General features: G+C 55.0%; 1 protein-coding gene and 1 long non-coding RNA gene across 5 annotated transcripts in view; one reads left to right on the top strand and one right to left on the bottom strand.

Moving 5' to 3' along the window:
- The window catches only part of Ripor3 (RIPOR family member 3), a 64773-nt gene that overhangs the window by 22239 nt on the left and 19193 nt on the right, over positions 1-23341 (top strand). For 2 of the 4 annotated variants that reach the window (XM_021637610.2, XM_060382796.1), the window contains exons 2-3: positions 15125-15243; positions 21339-21485. In XM_021637610.2, the coding sequence (XP_021493285.1) occupies positions 15134-15243; positions 21339-21485 (257 nt within the window). In that variant the 5' untranslated portion in view covers positions 15125-15133. Of the gene's footprint in view, positions 1-13579; positions 13666-15124; positions 15244-18608; positions 18878-21338; positions 21486-23341 lie in introns of those variants that run through there. The other 2 variants (XM_060382795.1, XM_060382797.1) reach the window with 2 other exon arrangements.
- LOC132653522 (uncharacterized) lies at positions 10275-11595 on the bottom strand. The gene is made up of 3 exons (XR_009591253.1): positions 11440-11595; positions 10946-11132; positions 10275-10853 (listed from the first exon to the last, which is right to left on the bottom strand). It is a non-coding gene; the product is annotated as an uncharacterized LOC132653522 (long non-coding RNA).

The following is a 23341-nucleotide window of genomic DNA, read 5'->3' on the forward strand; positions in this document are numbered from 1 at the left end:
GTGACTCTCAGGAGTCAGTTCTCTCCTTCCATCAGGTCATCAGGCTTCGTGCTGTGCATGCAGTGCCTGCAGAGGCCAGAAGAAGGCGCCGGATTCTCTGGAACCGGAGTTAGGGATGGTTGCGAACCGCTATGTGGGTGCCGAGAATCGAACCCAGGTCCCCTGCAAGAACAAGTGGTCTTAACCACCAGGCCATCTCTCCTGTCCCCTGAGACAGGGTTTTAATGGTAGTGCAGGCTGGCCAGGGCTTCCCAGCCTCCTTGCCTCCCAGCCTCCCTGGGTGCCAGATGATAGATGTGGGAGCCTGGCCCAGGTTTTAACTTACTTCCCCATGCGTGTCTGTGTCCCTGTTTGTTTGTTTGTTTTGTTCTTGTTGCTGTTGTCCTTTTTGAGACAGTACTTTTCCCCTCAGACTGGGGTGGGGTGGGGGAGTGGAGGACAGAAAGGGCAGAAAGCAGTGTTTCAGGTCAAAAGAGAATGCTTGTCTCCAGGCATCTGAGGCCAGCTCAGTTCCCAGCTCTTGTTCTCTGGCTCCCAGGGAGCAGCGTGCTCCCTGCTCTGGCTATCCTCTAGCTGATTGCTTACTAGTGGGAGAGTATGCTGTGCATGAACACACACACACACACACACACACACACACAGCCCACACAGACAGAGACCGGAGGCAGACAAAACCCAGCCGTAGCCAAAACTCTGCTAAATCGATGTGCGCTGTTCCAGCCTCAGCTTTCCAAAAGCAGGGCTCGGTGAAATAAATATTTTTCCTGTGAGAAGAGAGTGGTCTGCGAGTTTAACAGCCCCGACTCCTTCCAGACTTGCTCCCAGCAGCTGGCGTCAGCGTGCCCATCTTGATGTACTTAAAGTGTACTTAAAGCGACCACAGCGTATTGCTCCCTCGCTTTCTCACTCTCCCCCGTGTTTCGGGGGCTCCGAGTGGGGCAGCGGTTGCTCCTAAGGAATGATTTCTAAGCCCCAGAAGCGCCCCACCTTTTCTCGGGCCTTGACTATCTTTTCCTGGCAAACCCGAACTGACTTTTTTTCTTTTCTAGATAGATGGGGCCTCACTGTGGTCCAGGCTAGCCTCCGACTTGCTGCGTTGCCCAGGATGACCCTGAAAGCCTAACCCTCCTGTCTCCACCTCCTGAAGGCTAGGATCACAGGTGTGAAGCACCACACCTTGAATGCAATGCAGGAGACAATATCCAGGGCTTTGTGCCTGTTAGACAAGCCTCCTACCCACCGAGCCACACCTCAAACCCACCTCTGCTATTTAAATCTGAGGCTCGGGCTGCTGAGGTGACTCGGTGGGTAAAACTGCCAACCCCGATGAGCTGTGCCGATGGTGTGGTTCTCCCCTCCCGCACTGCCTGAGTTCAAGGCCAGCCATGGCCACATAGCAAGACCTCTGTCACATAAAACAAAACAGTCACCAAAAAATATTAGGGACCGACAGCTGGGACAGGGTGGTGACACTTTTAGATAAGGGACAGGGAAGTGACATGAGAAAGTGGTAGAGAGATGGGAGGGTGTTAATTATCCGTGATGCACCATCTCCTGAGTCCCTCTCCCAAGGATCTTTGGGGCCTGATTGTGTGGGTTTGAAAGTCCCTTTGTGGTCCCTGTGGCTTCAGATGCTCAGCTCTCTCTGACACCGCAGAGGCTCTGGTGGCTGGGTGTGTCCTGGACACATACTCGTCGTGAGAGCTTCTGTGATCTGTAGGATGTCAGCGGGAAGATGCTGACTCAGCAGTGACATGCGGGCCTTCCGGGACACACTTAACTTGGGAGAACAAGTTGACGTAAAGAGCAGTGCGGCCTGTGACACACGCAGTGCTAGACCCAGGACATTTGTTGAGGGTGCCTTGTGAGTGACAATCGGGGTTCCCTCAGGTAGGCTGCTGGTTGCTTAGCCCGGCTCAGGGGTGAAAGGGAGGGGTGCAGCCTGTGTCCCCTATAAGGGTAGCTGAAAGGGGAGCCATTCACCCCCACCCCCGCCATCACTCTCTGACAGGACGAGGATACCAATGGCTCACTTCTGGCAAGTTTGAATTGCCAGGGGGACGCTCGGGGCTGGGCAGAGTGGGGCACGATAGGAATCTTGGTATTCAGGACACTGAGGCAGGAGGATCACTGAGAGTTTGAGGCCAGGCTAGATCTACAGGGTGAGACCCCATCTCAAAGAAAAACAAAAAGTGTGGAGTGGGAAGAGGGTCACGTAGTTCATTACGGAGAAGCAGCACGCACTGAGACAGGGGCCAAGGTCAGGGGGCGTAAGGTCAGAGGTGCCAGGTAAAAAGTTAAAGTCAGAGGAACAAAGTCGGAGGGTATAAAATAATATGTCGGAAAATTGAAAAGATCTCTCAGGGGGAGGGGCACCTTTGTTTTTAAAAATGGAGATGCAAGCTGGGCAGTGTGGAGGACCTCTGAGCCCAGCACTCTACACCTGATGCTGCAGGGACCTGGTGCCATCTGAGTGTCTGTGCCACCCTCAGGTTCCAGGTCATGTACTGACGCCCGGAAGTCCATGTACTCAGCACCCCTCAGCATGATGATGCTGGGACAGAGCTCTTTGGAGGTGATTGGGGCTGGAGTCTCCCCAATGGGAGGCTCAGAGAGATGACTCCAACCTTGGTTTGCTTGCTTGTTTATTTGTTTGGCTTTTCGAGACAGGGTTTCTCTGCGTAGCCTTTGTACACACTCTGTGGGCTTTGTAGACCAGGCTGGCCTCGAACCCACAGCAGTCTGCCTGCCTCTGCCTCCCCGAGTGCTGGGATTACAGTCGTGCGCCACTGCGCCCGGCTTGTTTGTTTATTCGTCAGGGGAACTGCTTGTCTTGCACAGCTCCCCAGCCCAGGACCCAGGCCGATACCCACCCACGGTGCGTAAGATGACAACTTGAAACTTTTTCTCTTGCTTTCCTTTCCCATAGGTTGCAGATGTCTTTTCCTTGTCCTCTTTTTCTTAAATACTTGATTTTGGTTTTATGTGTACGAGGGTTTTGGCTGAGTGTGTGTATGTGCTCTGCCTAGCTGGGGACTCTTTCTGTGGCTGAAGGTGACCTGATCCTCTTGCATCCTCTTCCAAAGTGCTGTGATTGCAGGCATGAGCCTGGTTTTGGAGTGTGTGTGTGTGTGTGTGTGTACATGTGTGTGCATATTTATTGATATATACATATTTATTTACTTATTTATTTATTTGAGACAATGTGTCTTTTTGCCTGGAATTCACTGGTTAGACTAGGCTGGGTGGCCACAGCTCCAGTGAGCTGGTTTCCCTCTAGCCTCTGGATCATAAGCACACACTGCCTGACTTTTTTTTAAAACATGGGTTCTGGGGATCAAACTCAAGTCTTCACGAGTACTTAACCCACTAAGCCAACCTCTCTAAGGCCTCACCTTGTCCCCCACCCAAGACACCAGGTAGCCCTTGGCCGGCTTCAAATTCACATCAATCCTCCTGTTTTAGCCTCCTGAGTGCCGGGACTACACGCGTGCACCACTGCACTGGCTCCTCGGAAGGATTCTTTCATTGTCTTTCTACTGCTTGATGCGCACATGGGCCCAAATGTCACCCTTTCCCACACAGACCCCACTATGTTGGGGGCAGGTCCATGACTTTCCTCCATGGCTGGGAAAGCCTCCTTAGCTCAGGAGCCATCCAGCCTGGGACGAGCCAGCCTTGGGAGGCTGCGACTGTGCCAGGGGCCCATGGTGAGGGGCAATGCTGCTGTGTTTCTATCCCCACTTCACCTTCTAGCAGCATGGCTCTGACAGGCAGCTGGAGTGAGCCACTGGGGTCCAGATCTGCAGGCCCCTGGCCGGGGCTCTTGGCACCCACGGCAGCCCTGCCTCCCACTAGAAGCCTGGCCCTCATGGCTCTCCCTGGAAGGGAAGGATCTGCCTCTGGCCAGCTGAGGCTCAAGGGGATTCATCTCTGGAAGATCGCCTGTGAGGTGGCCAGACTCCAGCTCAGCTCAGCATTTGCAGGAACTACCAGCGGGGCCAAGCAGATCCACAGCCTTAGGCAGGAAAAGCAATAAAGTCCAGGGCACCGGATCAGAACAGCGAGTGGTGGGAAGGGTGAGACAGGGTGTGGGCTTTGGATTGGGTACTGGTCCACGCAAGGGTCCATGCTTGCCAGAGGGGACCATTGGAACAGCTCAGTGAGCCCACATCTGCATGTACCACATGCCAGGGCCAAGAGCATGCAGCAGCCTCGCTCCCTCCCAACTCTCCCCGTCCCATGTTGTCATAGCTAATGAGCTGAAACACATTCTCTCTATTCCTTTATCCTTTTCTTTTCTTTCTTTCTTCCCTTTTAATTGGGGTCTGTGTTGTTTGTTTTGAGACAGGTCTCATGTAGCTCAGGCTAGCCTCGATCTCACTATGTAGCTCAGGTTGGCCTTGAACTCCTGATTCTATTTTATAGGTGCGTACAGGAGTACAGGCTCAGTTACTACTAAGTTATTAAGTCCCAGGTCTATGCATGATAGATAAGCATTTTGCCACTAAGATATGGCTACTCAGGTAGAAAGATGGCTCAGAGGGTTAAGAGCACTGGCTGCTCTTCCAAAGGTCCTGAGTTCAATTCCCAGCACCCACATGGTGGCTCACAACCATCTATAGTGAGATCTGGTGCCCCCTTCTGGCGTGCAGGCACACAAGCAGGAAGTCCATGCTTAAATTAAATAAAATTAAATAAATAAATTTATTATTTATTGCATAAATAATAAATACATCTTTAAAAAAAAAAAAAAAAAAGACATGGATACTCACAGCCACCCAGGCTTTAAACTTTATCGGGGACAGGGTCTTCCTGTGTTTACCAAACTGTTAAACTTAGGATCCTCCTGCCTCAGCCTCCGGATTAGCTTGGCTATAGGCTAGGCTCCCAGACTCAGTTTGACTTGTTAATGTGTTATTGTTTGAGACAAAGTCTCACTCTATAGCCCAGGCTGGCCCCAAACTCATGAGACTCCTCACACCTCAGCCTGCCAAATGTTGGGGTCATAGGAGTGAGCTCGCACGCCCGAAGCTTCATTTATTATAATTTTATCGTTATTATGCGTGTAGAAGCTTGTATATGGATACACAGCCTGGTTTACACATCCAGACGAGCCATGATGTCATAGTGAGATAAACCCCAAACAGAACAAAACAAACACCTCTCAGCTATCCTCAAACTGCTGCCTCCCGCTCCCCCCCTTGCAGGCAGTGGTCTAGTTCTTTGCTCCTCTGGAAGCTTTGCTGGCACAGGGCTGCAGGGAGTGCGTGCGTCAGCCGGGAGCCCACGGAAAAGGTTTTGCTGTAACCCCCTCCGCTGTTTACAGAGAGCCTCAACTTCCAGTTTGTCCCAGATGTCATTTTCTCCTTTTCGCAGAAACTCAGAGTTTAGTGACAGGGCTGAGCAGATGGTGCCGTAAGGTTAGGCACTTGTCATACAAGCGTGAAGACCCTCGCTGCCAGCCTCGGACTCCAGTGAAGCCAGATACAGGAGTGGACACCATCCTCTCAGCGCTCCTGTGTGAGCTAGTCCAGGGCAGCCATGAGACCCTGTCTCAAGCACAGTGGAAGGGAGAACCGAAGCGTGCCCTTTGACCACACACTGCAGTACTCTCCCTCCTGGAGGAATCTACCCCCTGTGTGAGCAAACCTCCTTCCTCTGTTGATTTCCACTCAGCCACCACGCATTCTCAACCCAGTCATCTCCTGGGAGACCCAGGCAGGAATGTTTGGCAAACAGGGGGCTAATTGATACACAGCTCCTGCGCCACGCTCTAGAGTCAGCCTAGAATGTTCTGTAATACTTTGGAAATTCCAGGATTATGGTTTCAGCCCAAACTGTTCAGCCGCACACATCTGTCCTGTGCTTGGGACCCCACTGACCTCACTCCGGGTGTGGGAACAGAGCCACACCCTCCTTTGGGTAGGCGGTTTTTGCTGGGGTTTTTCTTCCCCCTGTTGGTGGAGCAAGGATGCAATATTGGGGGTGACCAATAGGTGTCTCCTTTGTTGGAAATAGAGGTTTGAGTTCTAAGAGCTGGAGTGCTTGCCCTGAAGATGTGAGGTTCTCAGTTCCGTCTCCTGCACCCCGAAAACAACATCTACCCCCATACACAGAGAACGCTGAGTCTAGAAAATATTCTGTCTCTTTGGGAGGAAATGACGCTATTGGGAAGGTGAATTGACCATCCGGTATAGTCTCTGAGGAAGGAAAATGAGAAGAGAGATGGAAGGCACATCTGTTCCCACTTCCCTGTGCAGATTGCTCTAGGCCAGGGCTGCTCTTGGGCTGGGACCCAGGTTCTAGGCCAGCCTCTCTCCTCCAGGACAAGAAAGAAACATCTCACTGGACAGGAAAACCAGAGCAGGCTGGCTCAGTTCTTGGGAGTTGTTTACTGTGGAGGGACCAGATGGCTCATCTCTGTCTGCTTGAGCCCTTGGCCACTTCCTGTGAACAGCCTTGGTCAGCAAACAACAGGCTGGCTACGGGGCCCTGGGCCCTGGAGCATGGAAAAGTAGAGCACTGGGGATGGACAGCCAGGTGATGGCTGGGGCGGGACAGTGAGGACAGGCTGGAACTGTCAGGCCCTGTGCCTCGCTACTGAGGTTCTTGTCCACCTGAGCCTCCAGCACAAACTCACTCAGATGGCACCATCAGGCTGTTTGGGACTAGTACCCACAGGCTGAGTCCTGCTGGCCTCACAGTGTCCAGAAATGGTTGTCTTGTGTCAATCTTCGCCTCACTGTGACAGGAGCTGGTGTGTGCGTGCGTTCACATGAGTGCAGGCATGCGCGTGCCACAGCCCACGGGTAGAGGTCAGAAGACACCCCATGTGTGATAGTCCTCACTGGCTTGTTAGAGACAGGCTCTTTGCTCTTTCTCACTGTGTGCACCCTTGGTCTCCAAACTGCCAGGGCGTCTCCTGCCTCAGCAATCCATCTGACTGTAGGAGCACTGGGATGCAGCAGCTGCTCTAACCATATTCACGTGGGTTCTGGGGACCCAAGCTCAGTCTTCACGCTTGCACGGAGCCGTCTCCCCAGGCCTGGCGACTTGTCTTTTAGAAGTAGAAAGGGGCATAGGAGGGTGAGCACTGACCTTTTGATCTCAGGTTTTGCTGTGTGGCTGAGTGTGGCCCGGAAGTCCCTGCCTGCCTCTGCCTCTCGAGTATAGGGTTATAGGCAGGCACGCGTCACCACATGGGCTTGTAAAATTCTTGTTATGGTTTGGTTTTTTGAGACAAGGTTTCTCTGTGTAGCCTTGGCTATCCTTGACTCCTTTTGTAAACCAGGCTGGCCTCAAACTCACAGAGATCCGCCTGCCTCTGCCTCCCCAAGTGCTGGGATTATAGGTGTGTGTCACTGTGCCCAGTTTGCAAAATTCTTATAAAAATAAATACCCAATCAGAGGCTGGGCAGTGTGGCACAAGCCTTTGATCCCAACACTTGGAAGGCAGAGGTTGGATCTCTGTGAGTTTGAGTTCATATGGGTCTACATAGTGAGTTTCAGGATAGCTAGGGCTTTGTAGAGATACCTTGTCTTAAAAAGAAAAAAGAAATACCTAATCAATATACTTGGCAATAAAACCACTGCTCTCTCTCGCTCTCTCTCTCTCTCTCTCACACACACACACACATACACATATATATTAAATGAATTAATATCCCCCTGTCATGAGCACCTGTGCCTACCCATCTTGTCTTACCTCATGCCTTGACTAAACCAAGGGTAATAGCTTGTTTATTTGCATGGAAAAAAAACTAGAAAATTGTATTTTATTTTTTTAGAAAACAAACAGATATAAAATATCACATGCTTAGTGTCAAAAATGTCCCTTAGGAATTTCTGGAAAAGCAGTGTCTTGTTTTGCTTACCCAAATGTAGCTGCGTGTCGTGTGCACTGAGATAACCCGCAGGTCTAGGGTTTAATGTTCTTTCAGTTGTTATCTCAGGGGTAGCATGCATGCATGGTGTGTGTGGAGGTCAGAGGACGACTTTGTGGGGTCAGTCCTCTTCTTCCCCCTTTCCGTGGGTTCCGGGATGAAGCTCAGGTTGCTAGCCCTGGGCAGCAAACACCTTTACTCCCTGAGCTGTCTTGCCTGGCCATGGTCATGGGTTTTGTTTGTTGTTTTGATACTGGGGATGGAACCCAGGACGACCTTGCAGATGGGGGCGGCATCCTGAGCTACGCCCCAGCCCTCTTTGGGTTTATTTTTTAATCACTTTTGTGCTCCTGTTTGTGCCCCAACACTTAAAGCATAAGGGATGGAGCCGGGTGCGGTGGCACAGGCCTGGGATCTCAGCACTCCTGAGGCAGAGGCAGGCGGATCTCTGTGAGCTGGAGGCCAGGCTGGTCTGCATAGCACGTTCCAGGACAGCCAAACTCCCTATAGATGAGAAACCCCATCTCAAAAAACTCAAAACAACGAGAAAATAAAATAACAGGGGTCAGGGTGAGCCTGGCGAGTTGGCTCGGCACTTAAGAGCTCCGGCTACTCTTTGGGAGGATCTAGGTTCAATTTCCAGCATCCACATGGCAGCTCACAACCATCCGTGACTTCAGGTACAAGGGATCTCATGTCTTCTTCTGACCTCTGTGGACAGCAGCCATGCATGGTACATAGGAAAAAAACTGCAAAACACTCATAACATGTAAAATGACTGTGTGTGTAAAGGGTGGCCGGGCATGAAAAGCCAGTTTTTCTCTGCTGCTCCACTGCGCACCCTAGAGGTAGTGCCTGGGATTGCTGGCTTGGGCAAGGCCCCGCTGGAAACTGCTTGTCCAACAATGACAGGATTTACAAACACCACACAGCTGTGCTCCATCACAGAATGAGGACCCTCACTTGGGGAGCTGCAGTGATTTCCTGTTGAGAGTCCCTGGAGGCCTCTTGCCCACATTGGGTATAGCAAGCCTGGTGGATTTTCTGTTATTTTCTTTTCTTTTCTGTTACTTTATCTTGCTCTTTTTTTGTGGCACAGGGACTGGAATCCAGGGCCTTCCGTATGCTCCTCAAGCACTCTGCCACCGATCTATACTCTCAGGTGTAGGGGTGTCTAAAGTCTCCTCGGTTGCCCCCGGGGTGACAGGGGTGGCTAGAGTGGGCTGGGAGAGGCAGACACTCCTGGCTGCGGAGTTGCGGGGGAGACACGCAGGCTTTGCCAGGGCACTGGGCCTTTGAGGTCCACACTTCCCTGGCCGTTCCCTCTTTCACAGGTTCAGCCATGAAAGGCTGTGCTCATACTCTCTGAGGTGGGCTGTGGGAGCCACCAAGGGGACCCGCCTCCACCTGTCTACCCCAGTACAGGCCCTTAGCGAGTCCCTGAGTTTTTCAAGTCAAGGGTCGGGCACAGGCTGAGCAGGGCTGGAAGGTGACAGGGCTGTGGACTGTGGTGGGCAGAGGAATCCCTGGTCTTTCCTCCCATGGCTGCCCATCCTGGAATCCCTGGTCTTTCCTCCCATGGCTGCCCATCCTGGAATCCCTGGTCTTTCCTCCCATGGCTGCCCATCCTGGAGGGCAGCTCATCCAGGGGCAAGGCTGGGGCAAGGCTGGGGCAAGGCTGGGGCAAAGCTGGGGCAAAGCTGGGGCAAAGCTGGGGCAAAGCTGGGGCAAAGCTGGGGCAAAGCTGGGACAGGAGCTCTGTGCTGAGCTCTCGCTGAGGCCTGTGTTTAGCACCTGTTAGACATAAACACTCACAGACCATCTGCTCTAAACAGAGCTTCCCTTAAAATAATTCAGCACCCTGGGGGGGGGGAGGCATACGCTTGGCACTTCAGTGCTCAAGGACCTGAGGCAGCAGGATGGCAAGTTAGAGGCCAGACAGAACTGCTTAGCAAGACCCTGGATCAAAAACCCGATGAGCCAGGCAGTGGTGGCACATGCCTTTAATCCCAGCATGTAGGAGGCAGAGGCAGTCCGGTTTTTTTTTTTTTTTTTTTTGAGTTTTAATGCAGTTGATCTACAGAGCAAGTCCAGGACAGCCAGCACTACACAGAAAAACTCTTTCTCAAAAAACCAAACCAAACTACTGCCACCCCAAAACTCAATGAAACTGGTTTTCTTTCTGGGATTTTTGACTTCCCCCTCCCAGAAGCCAAGTGTGGCAGGATGCGGCTGCAACCCCCCGCTCTGGGAAGGAAGGGGCAGGAGGATTCCTGATGCTTAGTCTAGTAGAATTGGCAAGCCTAGTGGCCTAGTGACAACTATATGCCCAAGGTCTGCCTACAGTGGGTACTCAGTACATGCTCACTGAACAAGCAGACGGAAGGAAAGATCTCAGACATATCTATTCAGTCACTAGGAGGCATGTGCGGAGGTGTGCATGGGACAGAAATGGTCCAGTCTGGGAGCAGAAATTCTTGTGAAATATATAATGAGCCTTGGCCTGCAACAAGTCCACGGGAGGACGTTGGCAAAATGTGGGATGAGGCTTCTTCAGCCAGGACTTGCTCAAGGATGGCCTCTGGCAAGAAGTGACCTCAGCCATGAGACCTGAAGGCTTAGAGGAGGCTTCAAGAAAAGATCCGGGGGGCACAGGAGCTGGCAGTGCAGAGGCCCTGGGGCAGCCCCAGTGCAGGGCTTTGGTGGAGCCGTGGATCCGCTCAGCTGGGGAGGAGCTCAGTTCTATTTGCTCTTCCAGGCAAATCGTGTGAGTGTTCGGTAAAATGAGAGGTTGGCTCCCTTGGGCGCCCTCTGGGTCAGACAGTCTGGTTCCAGGCGTTCTTCTGGGTCATCCGCCCCTCCTGTTTAGGCTCATTCTCATCCGGGTCTGATTTACCAGTTCCTCTCAGGCCATACCAAGGGAGCTATTTCTGAAACCCCCAAAGGCAATCCAAGCCCTGGCCATCACTTAGGAGAGAAAAAACAACCATAAGTGAGGGACTCAGACGTTAGAGCCGCCCAGCCCCGCAAGCCCGCCATGCTAAATTTAGCCACTTTACCTCTAAATGAGGTGAAATTGCAGGTTTCTGGTGGGTGGTGACACAGGACAAGTGTGGCCAGATGGAGTTCTGCTTCCTTTGGCTGCACCTGGGGGCAGAGGCCCAGGACTGTCCCCAGGGTCCTCAGAGTCGGGAAAGCAGGTCCACAAGAAGCCACCTTCAACTGGTCTGTGGGGTCCCAGCACCACTGGGTACCAGCCAGATCCAGGCAGCAGGGGGAAGGAAAGAGAAGACGCTCGCTGCCCTGGCTGCCACCAAAGGTTTGGGAACTGGGACTGCTGTGTCTGCTCCCCCACCTGAGGGTCCGGTGAGTCTTGACTGCTCACCTTGCCTCCGGCAGACAGCTGACTCCACCCGAGGAGCTCTCTGCAAAATCAGGGCCTCCCAGGGGATCCCTAGGCCTGTTCTCAACCAGCAGCTTTAGGGTTAACGCTAGCCACAACAGAGGTGGCTGAATGAGCCAACGGGTCTCTCCAAGCACCCCAGCTACCCACCTTGCTTTCCGTTGTTGGGGCCTCTGTGTGCGGCGCCCGATGCAAGCATCAGCGACGCTGGAACAGTCCCTTGGGGCTTGTCAGCAGCTGCTCGGGAAATCCTGACTAGACCGTGTTAGTCCAGGGACCCCAGCTTCAGTTCTCTCTCAGTCTCAATTCTCAATCCCCTGGGGAGATTGGGAACTAGCCTTACTGGCCAGGAGGGGGAGCTGCCGGCCTCACAGCTCAGCTGCTGGGTGGCCAGGGCCTTTCCCAACGCTGCCTCCGTCCTGGCTCTTCCCTCTCTTCCATTGCTGGTTCGTGGGTGGAGGGCTCATCAGTTCACCTGGGGAGGTGAGCAGAGCTCAGCCCCAGTGTCAGACCCAGGACAGGGGGTGTCCAGTTCGAGTCCCAGCTCTGAGGTTTCCTGTCAGTGACTTGGGAGGAGCCATCCTCTCTCCTAGCCTGTTTCTCTTGTTTAAGACAGTGTCTCACTCTGTAGCTTTGGCCTACCTGGAAGTCACAGCAATCCATCCCTCAGCTTTCCAGGTTTCTTTTCTTTTTAAAGATTTGTTTGTTTTATGTGTATGTGACTGAGTGCATGTATGTGTGCCATGTGCATGTATGTGTGCCATGTGCACACAGGAGCACATAGTACTCAGAGGTCAGCGAGAAGTGTCAGATACCCTGGAACTGGAGCTGCAGGCGATTGTGAGCTGCTGTGTGAGTGCTGGGAATTGAACCCAGGTCCTCCGCAAGAGCAGCAACTGTTGAGCCATCTCCCCTGCCCCAGACTCAGTTTCTTTATTTGAGAGGGGGTAATAACAGCACGTGCTTTGGGATAATGGGCCAAGGTGATCCAGCCTCAAGCAGGGAGCAGATTTTGTACTAGGAGGCCTGTGGGGTGTGGAAGTCGCAGAGTGTGTCTGCAGCAGGCCCCAGGACTGTCACCCACAGACAGTGGCTCTGTGGTTAAGGTGCCATTGGCAACCGGGGATGTGGCTCTGTGGGTCGAGTGATTGCCTAGCATCCCTGAGGCCCTGAGGCCCTGAGGCCCTGGGCTCAGTACCCGCGTCAACCAGGTACGTGTGCATGCCTGTAGCCTCAGGTAGAGACAGGAGGATCAGCCTTAACTACATAGCAATTTAAGCTGGGCTACACGAAGCCCAGCTTAAAAAGGGAATAAGATCAATAAGGTGCCCTGGGCGCAGCCACGCCCTTTCGTTCATATTGCTGGAATTCCTTTAGTTCTGAAGTGGCTGAGCTGAGCAAGGTGACAGATGTGTGTGGCCCGAAAAGGCAGATGTCCCACCTATCCTTCTGTCTGCTCTTTGCCCCCCTTGCCTGTTGGTCATTGTCTTAGGGGGCAGCCTCAGCCTCTCGTGGGGGTCTCAGTTCCCTGGTGATGAACTGGAGTCCAAGAGGAGGGCAAGTCTCATCGTCCATCTGTGGTAACTGCAGGAACCAAGGATTCTGAGGGCAGAGGAGTCTGACCCCAGCCCAGAGCTGGAGACTCCCGAACAGGAGATGCCCAAGAAGGCTGCCCTAGAGAGGTGGCCTGGGCCAGAGGGTGGGGCTGGCCAGGAAGCTAATCTACGGGGCCCGCTGCAGAGTAAGACACAGGCCTCTACACTGCTGTCCCTCAGAGCCTCATTCCTTGCAAGGTCAGTGGGGTCACAGGGTCTCAAGTGCTGGCCTGTGGGGAGCCCCAGCCTCCCGTTCCTAACCCTCAGGGGGACAGTGGCTGTCACTGTCAGAGGCCACACTTTCAGCATCTGTTATTCCGGAATGAAGGCTTTGGAGACCCTAGGGTAGCTCCCTGGCTTCCTCTTTCCTGGCCCAGCAGTGGGAGAAGGTAGCAGCCTCCCTGGGCTGGGTAAGGGCAGGGACCTTGGTGAGCAGGAGACTTGGGGGAGTCTCCGCCAGTAGGACGGACAGCCCAAGCTGGAGGGTTCATAATTCCCACGGTGGCTGACTGAAGCCAGGAAGGGAATGCCAGCCACTCAAGAACCTCCCTGAGCCGTCCCAAGCCAATGGAGGGGGTAGGAATGGTCTCCTATGGTTGGGGGTGCGGGGCTGTGTCCCCTGTTGTGGTACTTGCTGCAAGGTGAGACATATATAGTTCTAGGCTCCAAGCTGGCTTTGTCACTTCCCCACTCAGGTCCACAGAGGGTCCTAGCTGTGTCTCTGAGCCTCAGTTTCCCCATCTGTGAAGTTGAGCCATCAGTTGCTCCTGCTACTTAGGAGGTAACGTGGACTGAATAAGGAAATTATCTGCTGAATTTATCACGGGGCTTCATAGCTCACATTGCCTCAACTTCCCCATCTGTGTGCAGGAAACACAGCAGTCCCTGGGCAACAGCAAGGACTCAGCAGACACAGTCTGTCCCCTTCATCAGGGCAAGAGGTTGTTCTCTTGGTACTTTTAGGGCAAATAATGGTCCCCTCAGTCCCTTGCTCAGTGAGTCATTAACACCCCCCCCACACACACATATACATGTGCACACACACACCCTGTACATGGAAGACTCCCAGCACATCTGTCTGGTTCTTGGTCCCTCGGAAAACCTCTGAGCCCATTTTACAGCTGTGACCACAGAGGCCCAGGACCAGGCTTTGGCTGAAGCTGAGGTTACTCTGTGCTTCAGATGCCCTCCTGAGCACCATGCTGTGTGGTGGTGCTGTGGGGTAGGAGACAGAGAGGGCAGGCTGCAGAACTGCACAGACAGACAGAGGTGCAGCATGGGTCTCTCAGCCCGTCAGGACAGACTCTAAACAAAATGCAAAACCAACGCTGGGAGATGTGGACAGGGCCCCAGCATGGATCAAGGTGTAGAAGTGAAAGATTCCGGGGGACAGGGCTCCGATACAGACGAAGGTGCAGCCGTGGGTGGAGACATTTGTAACCTGTGTGTGGGCACTAGGGTCCCTGGAATCCTTAGCCTGGCACTGCCCTGGCTGAGGAGTAAAGTATGAAACGGAAGCAGCAGAGATTTAGGTTAGATATGAGGAAGTTTCCGACTGTCCACACTAGAGGATGCTGGCTCAAAGTGCTCTGCTCCCCAGGGATGCAGGGGCAGTTTTTCCATCCTGGAGATGGTTTGGAAAAAAGGGAAGCCAGCCAGGGCTCTGTGGGCTGGCCTCATTACAGCCTGGATCTGAGGCAGGCAGTGGGCCCAGGGCCACAGCAGCCCTTGATGTCATCCATCTCTGTCACTACTGCTTCAACCCGTGGCTCCCAGTTACCCCTGCCCAGTTGGAATGCCAAAATCCTCCCTAGGAGGACCTGACCCTCTTGGGACCTGTGTTCTGCGGCCCATTCTAGCAGGAGCTGCAGCCCTGCTCTATTTCCTGTTAGAGCGGGTTCTCTGGCGACCCAGAGCCTTTGCCCATGCTGCTACCATCTTGTTTGGGGCTCTGTATCCATTACCGAACTTGCATACAGCAGGTGCTCAGTGCTGGTGCTGCAGGTGGGGGCACAGCAAGGGAGGAGAAAGCAGACAGATAGTGGAGCTGGGCTCAGCATTGAGATGGGCAGAGGCCTGGCTTTGAACCCCACAACTGCTGCTTGCCCCAGGCTGTCCCCCACTCCCACACCTCATGCTGCTGCGGCCCCACTCCTGCTATGGGTGGAAGCAGGACCGGTATGCCCAGGCGCTGTTGCAGACTGTCCAGACACGCTGACTCTCCTGTCCTCTCCTCTCAGGTGACAGCCATGTCCGTGCGGTTGAGGTTCCTGTCCCCTGGGGATGCCGGAGCTGTGGGGACCGTGGGCCGCAGCGCCTCCTTTGCTGGCTTCAGCAGTGCGCAAAGCCGAAGGGTCTCGTAAGTGCCGTGGGAATGGAGGGCGAGGGACACAGAGCGCAGCCAGCAGCCTGGGACGTCAAACTATGTCAGCTATGTGCGTGTGCCTGGAGGAAGTTGTCATTTCCCACTGGCCTGATCTACATCATCCTAAAGGCCTCCAAAGCCAACCTGCTGAGTGTATCACCGCTTGGCCAATCAGAAGACAGGCTGGGAGAGGTGGCTGCACTAGTCCAGGGTCACACAGCAAAATGTCTTCCCAGTTGGCCTTAGCCTCCTCGGGGTGGGGTAGGAAGGAATGTTCTTCCTGTTTAGTAGCCTGGACATGGGGCCTCCTGTCCCGGCTCTGTGACCTGAGGCTAGGGAGCCTCATAGGAGGGGTGAGGCTTTCCGTGTGGCTGTCATGAAGTGGAGGTACCTATTCAACAGAACACTGGGGGTGTGGCTTTCTGATGAAGGGTAGCTGGCTGGGTCACTCGGGCCTTGCCATGCCGGTCCACCCCATGCTCCCTCCTGCCCTGATGGGGCCACTACCCTAGGTTCCGTTGTCTTAGTTGGGCACTGAACAAGTTTCCTGACCGATAGCCCGGAAGTGCTGCAGCCGAAGGCACCAAACAACACCTGAGCAGACAGGTGGGGGTGCCGAGCCTGGCTGGTCAGTCACTCGATCAATAACAAATTTCCAAAATACCACACACCTACGCTTGGGCTTAAAGGCCTCAGAAACCTTGTCCGGCCTCCAGGCCACACAGTGGCCTCATGGCCAAAAGGCTCTGGGTTAGCTCAGCCTGCGCTCCAGCCACTCGGGCCTCTGTCTTCCAGGCCCTGGTACACGCTATGAGACCCAGCCAAATATTCTTCCCTGGCCAGTTCCTGCTGTCACAGCATGTGCTAGGGAGGACACCACGCCCAGCCCAGGCAGGTGCCTCACCTCCATCCAACAGCAGCCCTATGAGGCCATCTGCATGTCACCCCCGTCACTGGCCTGCACTGTCTCAACTCTGCCGAGAGGGGTGCACCAACAGGGCTGAAATGCTCGTCTCAGTAGGGCGCTTAGCAGCCCTCTTTCCTCAGCAGACGTCTGTGGGGAGAGACCCAGGCCCTGCCCTGCTTGAGTCTCCATCGGGGGAAACAAAAGCAAACAAAATGAAGTCAACTCAGCCATGGCCGGTGCTATACTGGTCCTAGGACAGGGTACAGAGGGTGGTGATGTCTCCTGAGGGTGCGAGGGGCAGCGGCTTCCTTAAGCAGGAGCAGATGGAGGTGATGGGGAGTCAGGGTGGAGAAGACAGCAAGTGCGAAGGTCCTGAGGTGGTGAGAAGCAGCAAACAGGCTGCGGAGGCACGTGGGCAGTGGTCAGAGATGGAGGAATCACAGTGGGGGACCTGTCCTCAGTGTCAGGGACCAGGGACGGCTTAAGCAGAAGTTCCGGATGGGAGAGAGTTTGGCCAGAGACCCACGGTGATTGGTCCTAGTCACTGCCTGTGAGCCTTGGAAAGGAGAGCAGGTGGCCTAGCCCTACCCACCTACCTGCCCATCCTGGCCTGGCCTGGCCCTTCCCACCTTCCTGCCCACCCTGGCCAGCTTATACAGTAGGTGCTGTGTAAGTGCTGCTGGGGGCCGGGTCCATGTAAATCAGGAGAAACCAATGTTATTTCTCAGCTTGGCTGCCTTTGACTGGGCTTCCTTGGGCCCCCACCCTGGGATCTCTGTGTGGAGTTGGCCAAGGAGCACATAGCCTGGGACCATCTCTGGACTGGTCCACTGAGGCATGGAGGGCCCTGTGTGGTTCAGTGGGAGAGGACGGCATGTGACAGACAGCACAGAGCCTCCTGGTGGTGCTCCCATGTCACACTTCCACCCCATATCCATGGGACCTGTCCCATCAAGCCCCATCAAGACTTCTGTCCAAAAAGTCCCAAGGGATCTCTCCACTCGGCCACCCCTGGACTCCTAGAAGATGAAGGTGGTTTGGTCCTGTTATGATACATGGGCTCACGGCCATCAGTCAGATACATGCAGTGGTCTAGAAGGGTGAGCCCTGATGCTGCAAGTGCCTGGGTCCCTTAGGGCTACTTGGACATACCAGAGGTTGCTAGGCTTAGCTATTCTTGAGGTCCCGAGTGGTCCCCAGCCAGCTGCAGCCTGGGAAGGTTGCCTGTGGTGCTAGGGAAGAGACATAGCTAGGGTTTTGCTTGTTTGTTTGTTTGTTTGTTTTAGACTTAATTACTTTTATTTTCTGTGTATCATTGTTTGGCTTGCATGTGTGTATGCATGCAGTGCACAAGGAGGCCAGAAGAGGGCGTTGGATCCCCTGGAACTGGACTTAGAGACACTTAAACCGAGCCGCCATGTGGGTGCTGGGAATCCGACTCAGGCCTTTGGCAAGAGCAGCCAAGGTGCTTAACTGCTGGGTGGTCTTTCCAGCCCCTGCACAGTTGCTTTTAACTTCCTGACTCTGTCCATCTCCCGGGTATTCAGGCCTCACCTCTGCCCGTTTCCAGATTGCTCAGTTACAGAGATGAAGGGACTGCACAAAGGTGGGTAAGGCAAAATGACCCTGGACAGCCCAGCAGGACTCCGCTCAGGATGGGGGCACACGGCCTGTTCCCATCCTACCCCACTCTTGAGCTAGCCAGGGCTTCCTACTCCCGCAGAGAGAGAACTCACTTGGAGAGGCTAGCTGATAGAATTTAGTACTAAGGTGTGAATGATTAGTCTGATAAGGCCATTTCTCTTTCCAGACTCTGTAGGGGCGGGGAGGAGGACTGGGTCACGTGCTGACAGTGACCCAATAGTCTCCACTAACAGGCACTCGGCTTCCAGGGCCATCCTCCAGGACTGTCAGCACCTCTGAAGTCAGGAGTTGGGGTGGATCACCCAGTTTGGTTCCTAAATTATGTCTGGGCACAGGCTCGGATACCCATGCAGTGCAGGTGGAACCAGCGTTTTGAAGCACAGCAGAGCTGAGGCTCAGCATGGTCAGGCTGGCAATGCCCTCCAGCACTGGTCATGAGACACAGGACCGAGGTCAGCCTGGCTGATGTGCATGTGGCCGGCCAGGAGTCTATGAAGTCAACCAGGGACTGCCCTGCCTGGAGGCTGGGGTGGGTTCGGCATGCGAGCAGGGCCCTGTCTGTTCCAGACAGTCATGGCAAGCCGAGGCTGCGTGGTGGCTTGTGAGCACTGGACGCCAGGCTGCACGTGCCCGGAAGCCTGTCTGGCAGGCCTGGGGCTGTTTAATATTTACTGAGTCCTCCTAGGGCAGGTGACACATCCGCCCCCAGAGCTACCCGGAGCCCGTGACACCAGCCAGCCATGCAGCACGCACCTCATTTCACCATCCAGGCTGTGCTGTGCCAGCCCTCGGAGCCACGGCCCTCAGATGCCCAGAGCCAGCGCTGGGCTCAGAAGCTCCAGAGCCCAGGGAGAGGGGAGGGGTGGGCTGAGGGGCACACTTCAGGGACTGTAGACCCCTGAGGTGACCCCTGAGGTGACCCCTGAGGTGAGCTGCAGCTCCAGACAGCACCACCTCCCACCTCACTGTCCTCTGGCTACCTGGACCCTCATCTGCCAGGACCCACCTGTCCCCCTGTCTGCAGTGTGGCCTGTCCGTGCCTGAGATGGCAACTTTGTGGAGGGCCCGGTCCAAGAGGTGGGTGATGTGGCCTTGGGGAGGGAGCGAGGAGGGGGAGAGGGCTTTGAAGAGTCACTCTTCTGCCATCTGTGTGAATACCAGCACCAGGGACAGAGCACCAGGTGCCATTCCCTCTCCCAGCCACTGCTGGGGAGCTGCCCCCTCCCTGCCCACTTGGCTTTTCTATTTTCTTCTCAGCGTCAGGTCCTATTTGACAAGTTTGTTCTAACTTTATCTCTTCAACTTTGACACCCATGTGGTCCCTGCTGTTTGCCAGACACTGCTTGGAGTTCTTTGCATTTATCGGCGCGTAGAGCCCTTGTGGCAGTCCCAGCCTTGGCAGTCCCAGACTCCTTTCCACAGAGAGACAATTGAAACCAGAGAGACTCCATCACCCAAGGCCACACGGCTCGGAGGTGGCCTTGTATCTCTCAGGGCAGGCGTCTGTCTGTCTTGGTTACTACTCTGTCCTAGCCCAGCCCCTGAAATGGCGGTTGCTATATTGTGGGGACTCATCTGCTAAGAGGCTGTTATGGCAAGTCAAGGGACAGGCGTTAGCACCCGCCCCCCCCACAGGCGAGGAAACTGAGGCAGAGTGGGTTAAGTGCCCGGAGCTGTGGGGCTGGGGCTTGAGTACTGGGGCACAGCCCCCTCCCCCAAGGCTGGGGTGGGTTGGTATGGTGCCGGATTGTCAGTTTCAGGGACTTGGGGGTGTGGGTTGATCCCAAAGCAGGGCGACGAGCCGACGTGGCTTGAGTAAGCTGCGTGTTTGTGTTGTCTCCCACCTGTGGAATGCTCAGCATCTCACCCAGCCGGAACCCAGCCTCGTGGCTTTTCTTAGGGCTGGACGGAGCAGAGCCAAGTCTCCGTGCCCCGCCCCCTGCCTGGCTTGCTAGCCCAAGATCCGGTCCTCTGCCTTCAGATGTGAATTGTGACCCCCCCCCCCCTTGGGGGGTGGGTCGGGCCACTAGGGGCTCGTGTTCCTGGAGCAGGGGTAGGGACTTGGCCCTCCCACCCATGTTTCTCTGCCCTCCGGCCATTATGGCTGTAGCCTTCCCTGCTTCAGGCACGCTGTTAGCTGAGCATCTATTATCCAGGTGCCAGCGCAGGAGAGCCACGGCTGGGATGCAAGTCGTTCAGATTAGCTCACACGGGTCAAACTAATGATTGGCCTTCACGTGCCAATTACAGAACTGGGGTATCAGCTTCCCCGTTTTACAGTTGACAAAATCGAGGCTTGGAGTGTGTGCAAGACCAGGGAAGCTGCTTTGACTAAGGAAGGCGGAAGCTTAAAAAAGCTCTTATCCCCTCTGCTCAGAAGTCAACAGATATGAATGATGGATCTGGTTGGGGGTGGGGTCTTCCCCTCCAGGCTACCCAGGACCACCCTTCTAGGTCCTCCCCTCGGTCAGGCAATGGCTCCTCCCTGCCCCTCACATCTGGGCTCCTGTCTCCTTGAGCGGATGGAGCTGATGAGAAGCCTGAGCGGCTTCCCTTTACGAACCAGCTTGGCGTTGCTTCCAGACACGGTTGCATCCGGTGTCGTATGAGATTGAGGCAATGAAGACCCCCCGATCTGAGGAGAACTGAAGTGAAGCTGAAGGCTGCCCACCTAGTCCTTGGCCTCTGTCAGATCAAGGGCACACACACACATGGGCGCAGACACGCTAGGCCACCATCCTGGCTGTGTTTTTGTTGCTGTGCTAAAACACCCTGACAAAGAGCAACTTTGGGGAGAAAAGGAGCATTCAGCTTATAGCTCCAGCTCACACCCCATCACAGGAGGGAAGTCGAGGCAGCAGGAGCCTGAAGCAGCTGGTCACGTCGCTTCCATAGTGGAGAGCAGAGAGAAAGGGATGCTTGTACACCGACTGCTCAGCTTTTTCTGCTCTTACACACTCCAGGGCCCAGGCCTAGGGAATGGCACCGCCCACTTTCAGGCTGGCTTTTCCCATACCAATTAAGGCCAGCAAGACCCCCCAACCCCCCAGCCCCAGACATGCACACTGGCCAATATGATTTGGACAAGTCCTCACCGAGACTCTCTTCCCACCTGGTTGGTGATACGTGGTGTTGGTTTGACAGTTACAACTATCACAGCCACTTTCTCTAATACCAAGTAAAAGAACAGAGCTGGGGGGGGGACGGTCCCTGAGGGAAGGCCATCAGAGAGGTGGGAGCTGAACAGGTGCCTGTGTCCTGGGACCCTGGGGCTGGCATTCAGCCCCTCTAGGGCTGCTTTGCCTACACGGAGCACGCCACTCAATGGAGTCCGGCTGCTTTGCGGCACCCTCACTGGAAGCTCATTTCTGATACCGAGGTTTTGTTACAGTCCCCTTCATCGTCAAACCCAGGCCTCCCGTTTTCCAGATGAGGAAACTGAGGCTCCAAGAACCTCAGCCTTCTGAAGAGCATGAAGCTTGGAGGTGATGGAAGTGGAACCCAGCCAGCTGTGCTGACTCTCTGTCCCCTCCCACAGAAAGTCCATCAACAGGAACTCCGTGCGGTCACGGCTGCCGGCCAAGTCCTCCAAGGCCTACGGCACGCTGCGTAAGGGCTCACTCTGTCTGGACCCCCGGCCGCAGCAAGTGAAGAAAATCTTCGATGCTTTGAAGAGAGGCCTCAGGTGAGTGGGGAGCGGCTCCTCCCCTTCCTGCCCGTCCCACCTCTTCCTGGGGGTTGTAGGACTGTGTGGGAGACACAGAGGGCATCTGGCTGCTGCTGCAGTCACGGCTGCCACCTCAGCTGCAGCAGGGAGGAAGGCAGGCAGTCACGGGGTCTCCTGGTGGGTGGATCATCACACAGGGGCTGAGACTGCCAAGGATGGGAAGGACAGAGCTGTCAGCACCGTCCCGGGCACAGGGGGTGGCATGTCCTGGCCGGGGTCTGTGCTCCGTGCTCCGATCTGAGCTCACACAGCAGTGGGAGGTCAGGCAGAAGCAGGAACAAATGAGTTCTTGGCGCTTAAGGAGTACACCAGTCAGAAAGCCCTTCTGTGTGGTGCAGACAGACAGACAGACAGCAGTACTGAGACGTATGTCAGGTGGTGTAGGTGCTGCAGGAGAAATCGGGTGAGGCAGGAAGGAAGGAGTCTGACGTGTTTTAAAGGGGCAGTCCTGGGCATCCCCGGAATACAGCACGGCCACAGGGGAGGAGGTGAATCCCGTTTGGATAATGAGAAGGCCAGAAGCCTCAGAGTTCAGGGGCTCCGGGGCAAGAGAGGCAGGGACAATGAGACAATGCTCCAGGTCTGTGTGAAGAGTGGGCGGCCTTTGCTGTTCATCACAGAGCCAGGAAAGGTTCTGTGCTGAGGGAGGAGGTGACCGGGCCCTTAGGCCCCAGCTTCAGGATCCTCTGGCAGCTGCAGCCTGGTGGTGGACTTGCCGCATGGGGTGGAGTGCGAGGGAGACAGGATGGGCTTGGGGTCACACCGGGAAGGATGTCAGGGTGCAGGCAAGGAAAGGGGAGAGGGGAGACAGGTAGCTGCGGAGACCGAGGCAGAGGAGTTTGGTTTTATTCTGAGTAGAGCTGGATGTCGCTGGGTTTCAGCCACGTGACTGCTAAGCATGGTCTAAGGGGGGCACCGGTGTCCCAGCTGGGAGAGCCGGGTCTGCACAGACCAAGTTCATCTGGGTCCCTTCTCTGCTGGGGCAGCTGATGTCACTCAGTAAACTGATCTTGATAAGATAAATCCAGGGTGTGTGTGGGGGAGACAGAGAGAACCATGTTGCTGGGGACTGCACAGGAACAGTCACAGCAGGAAGGACACACCTTGGCCTACAAGAGAATGGCCTGTGGAGGCATTTCCACATGCCGTGGCACCTAAGTCCCCTAATGCGAGAGCAGAGAGCATGTTCCCTTCTCCACCTCACCAGAGACCACCCTGAGCCACGAGAATGGAGGATAGGAGCCCTGAAAGGAGCAGTTTTCAAAACCCACCTTCTAGATGATGCTCTCAGGGTAGGCAAGGCTAAGGCTCTCAGAGACTGGAAGGCCCTGCTTGGGCTGCAGACCCTCCTGAAACATGTGTGTGTCCTTGGCCTTGAGGCCTTGAGGAGGGAAGGAACGCTGGGGAAGGGGGTGGCCTGGCCAGGCAGATCTGGATGCCTGCTTCCTTGTTGTCCACCTGGGACACTCCAAGCCCCCTGCAGCACCCTGGGTTCTGAGTTAGAGGGCCCCTTCTTATCTGGAGCAGGCAGGAGGGGCAGAGTATGGTCAGACAGACTGAACATCAGGTCAGCTGTCCTGACTGAACATCTTAAGAGTGAGCCCAGCCCAGGGCTGTCGTGTCGCTTGAAGGGACTTTTCCTTCCCAGGTGCCGCTCTCATCCTCAGCTGCTGGCTCCACTGCTCAGCATTTCATTGTGTCCCTTCTCCTTCCTCCCCCTGGATCCTCCCACCTTCCTTCCCCTGGGCCCATGGTCTCATCTTCTTCCTCCCCTGTCAGCCTTCTACCTGTTCTCTCTGTCTCTGGCCCCCTCC

This window comes from Meriones unguiculatus, chromosome 4 (genome assembly GCF_030254825.1).
Source record: "Meriones unguiculatus strain TT.TT164.6M chromosome 4, Bangor_MerUng_6.1, whole genome shotgun sequence".
NCBI classification, from domain to species: Eukaryota; Metazoa; Chordata; class Mammalia; order Rodentia; family Muridae; genus Meriones; species Meriones unguiculatus.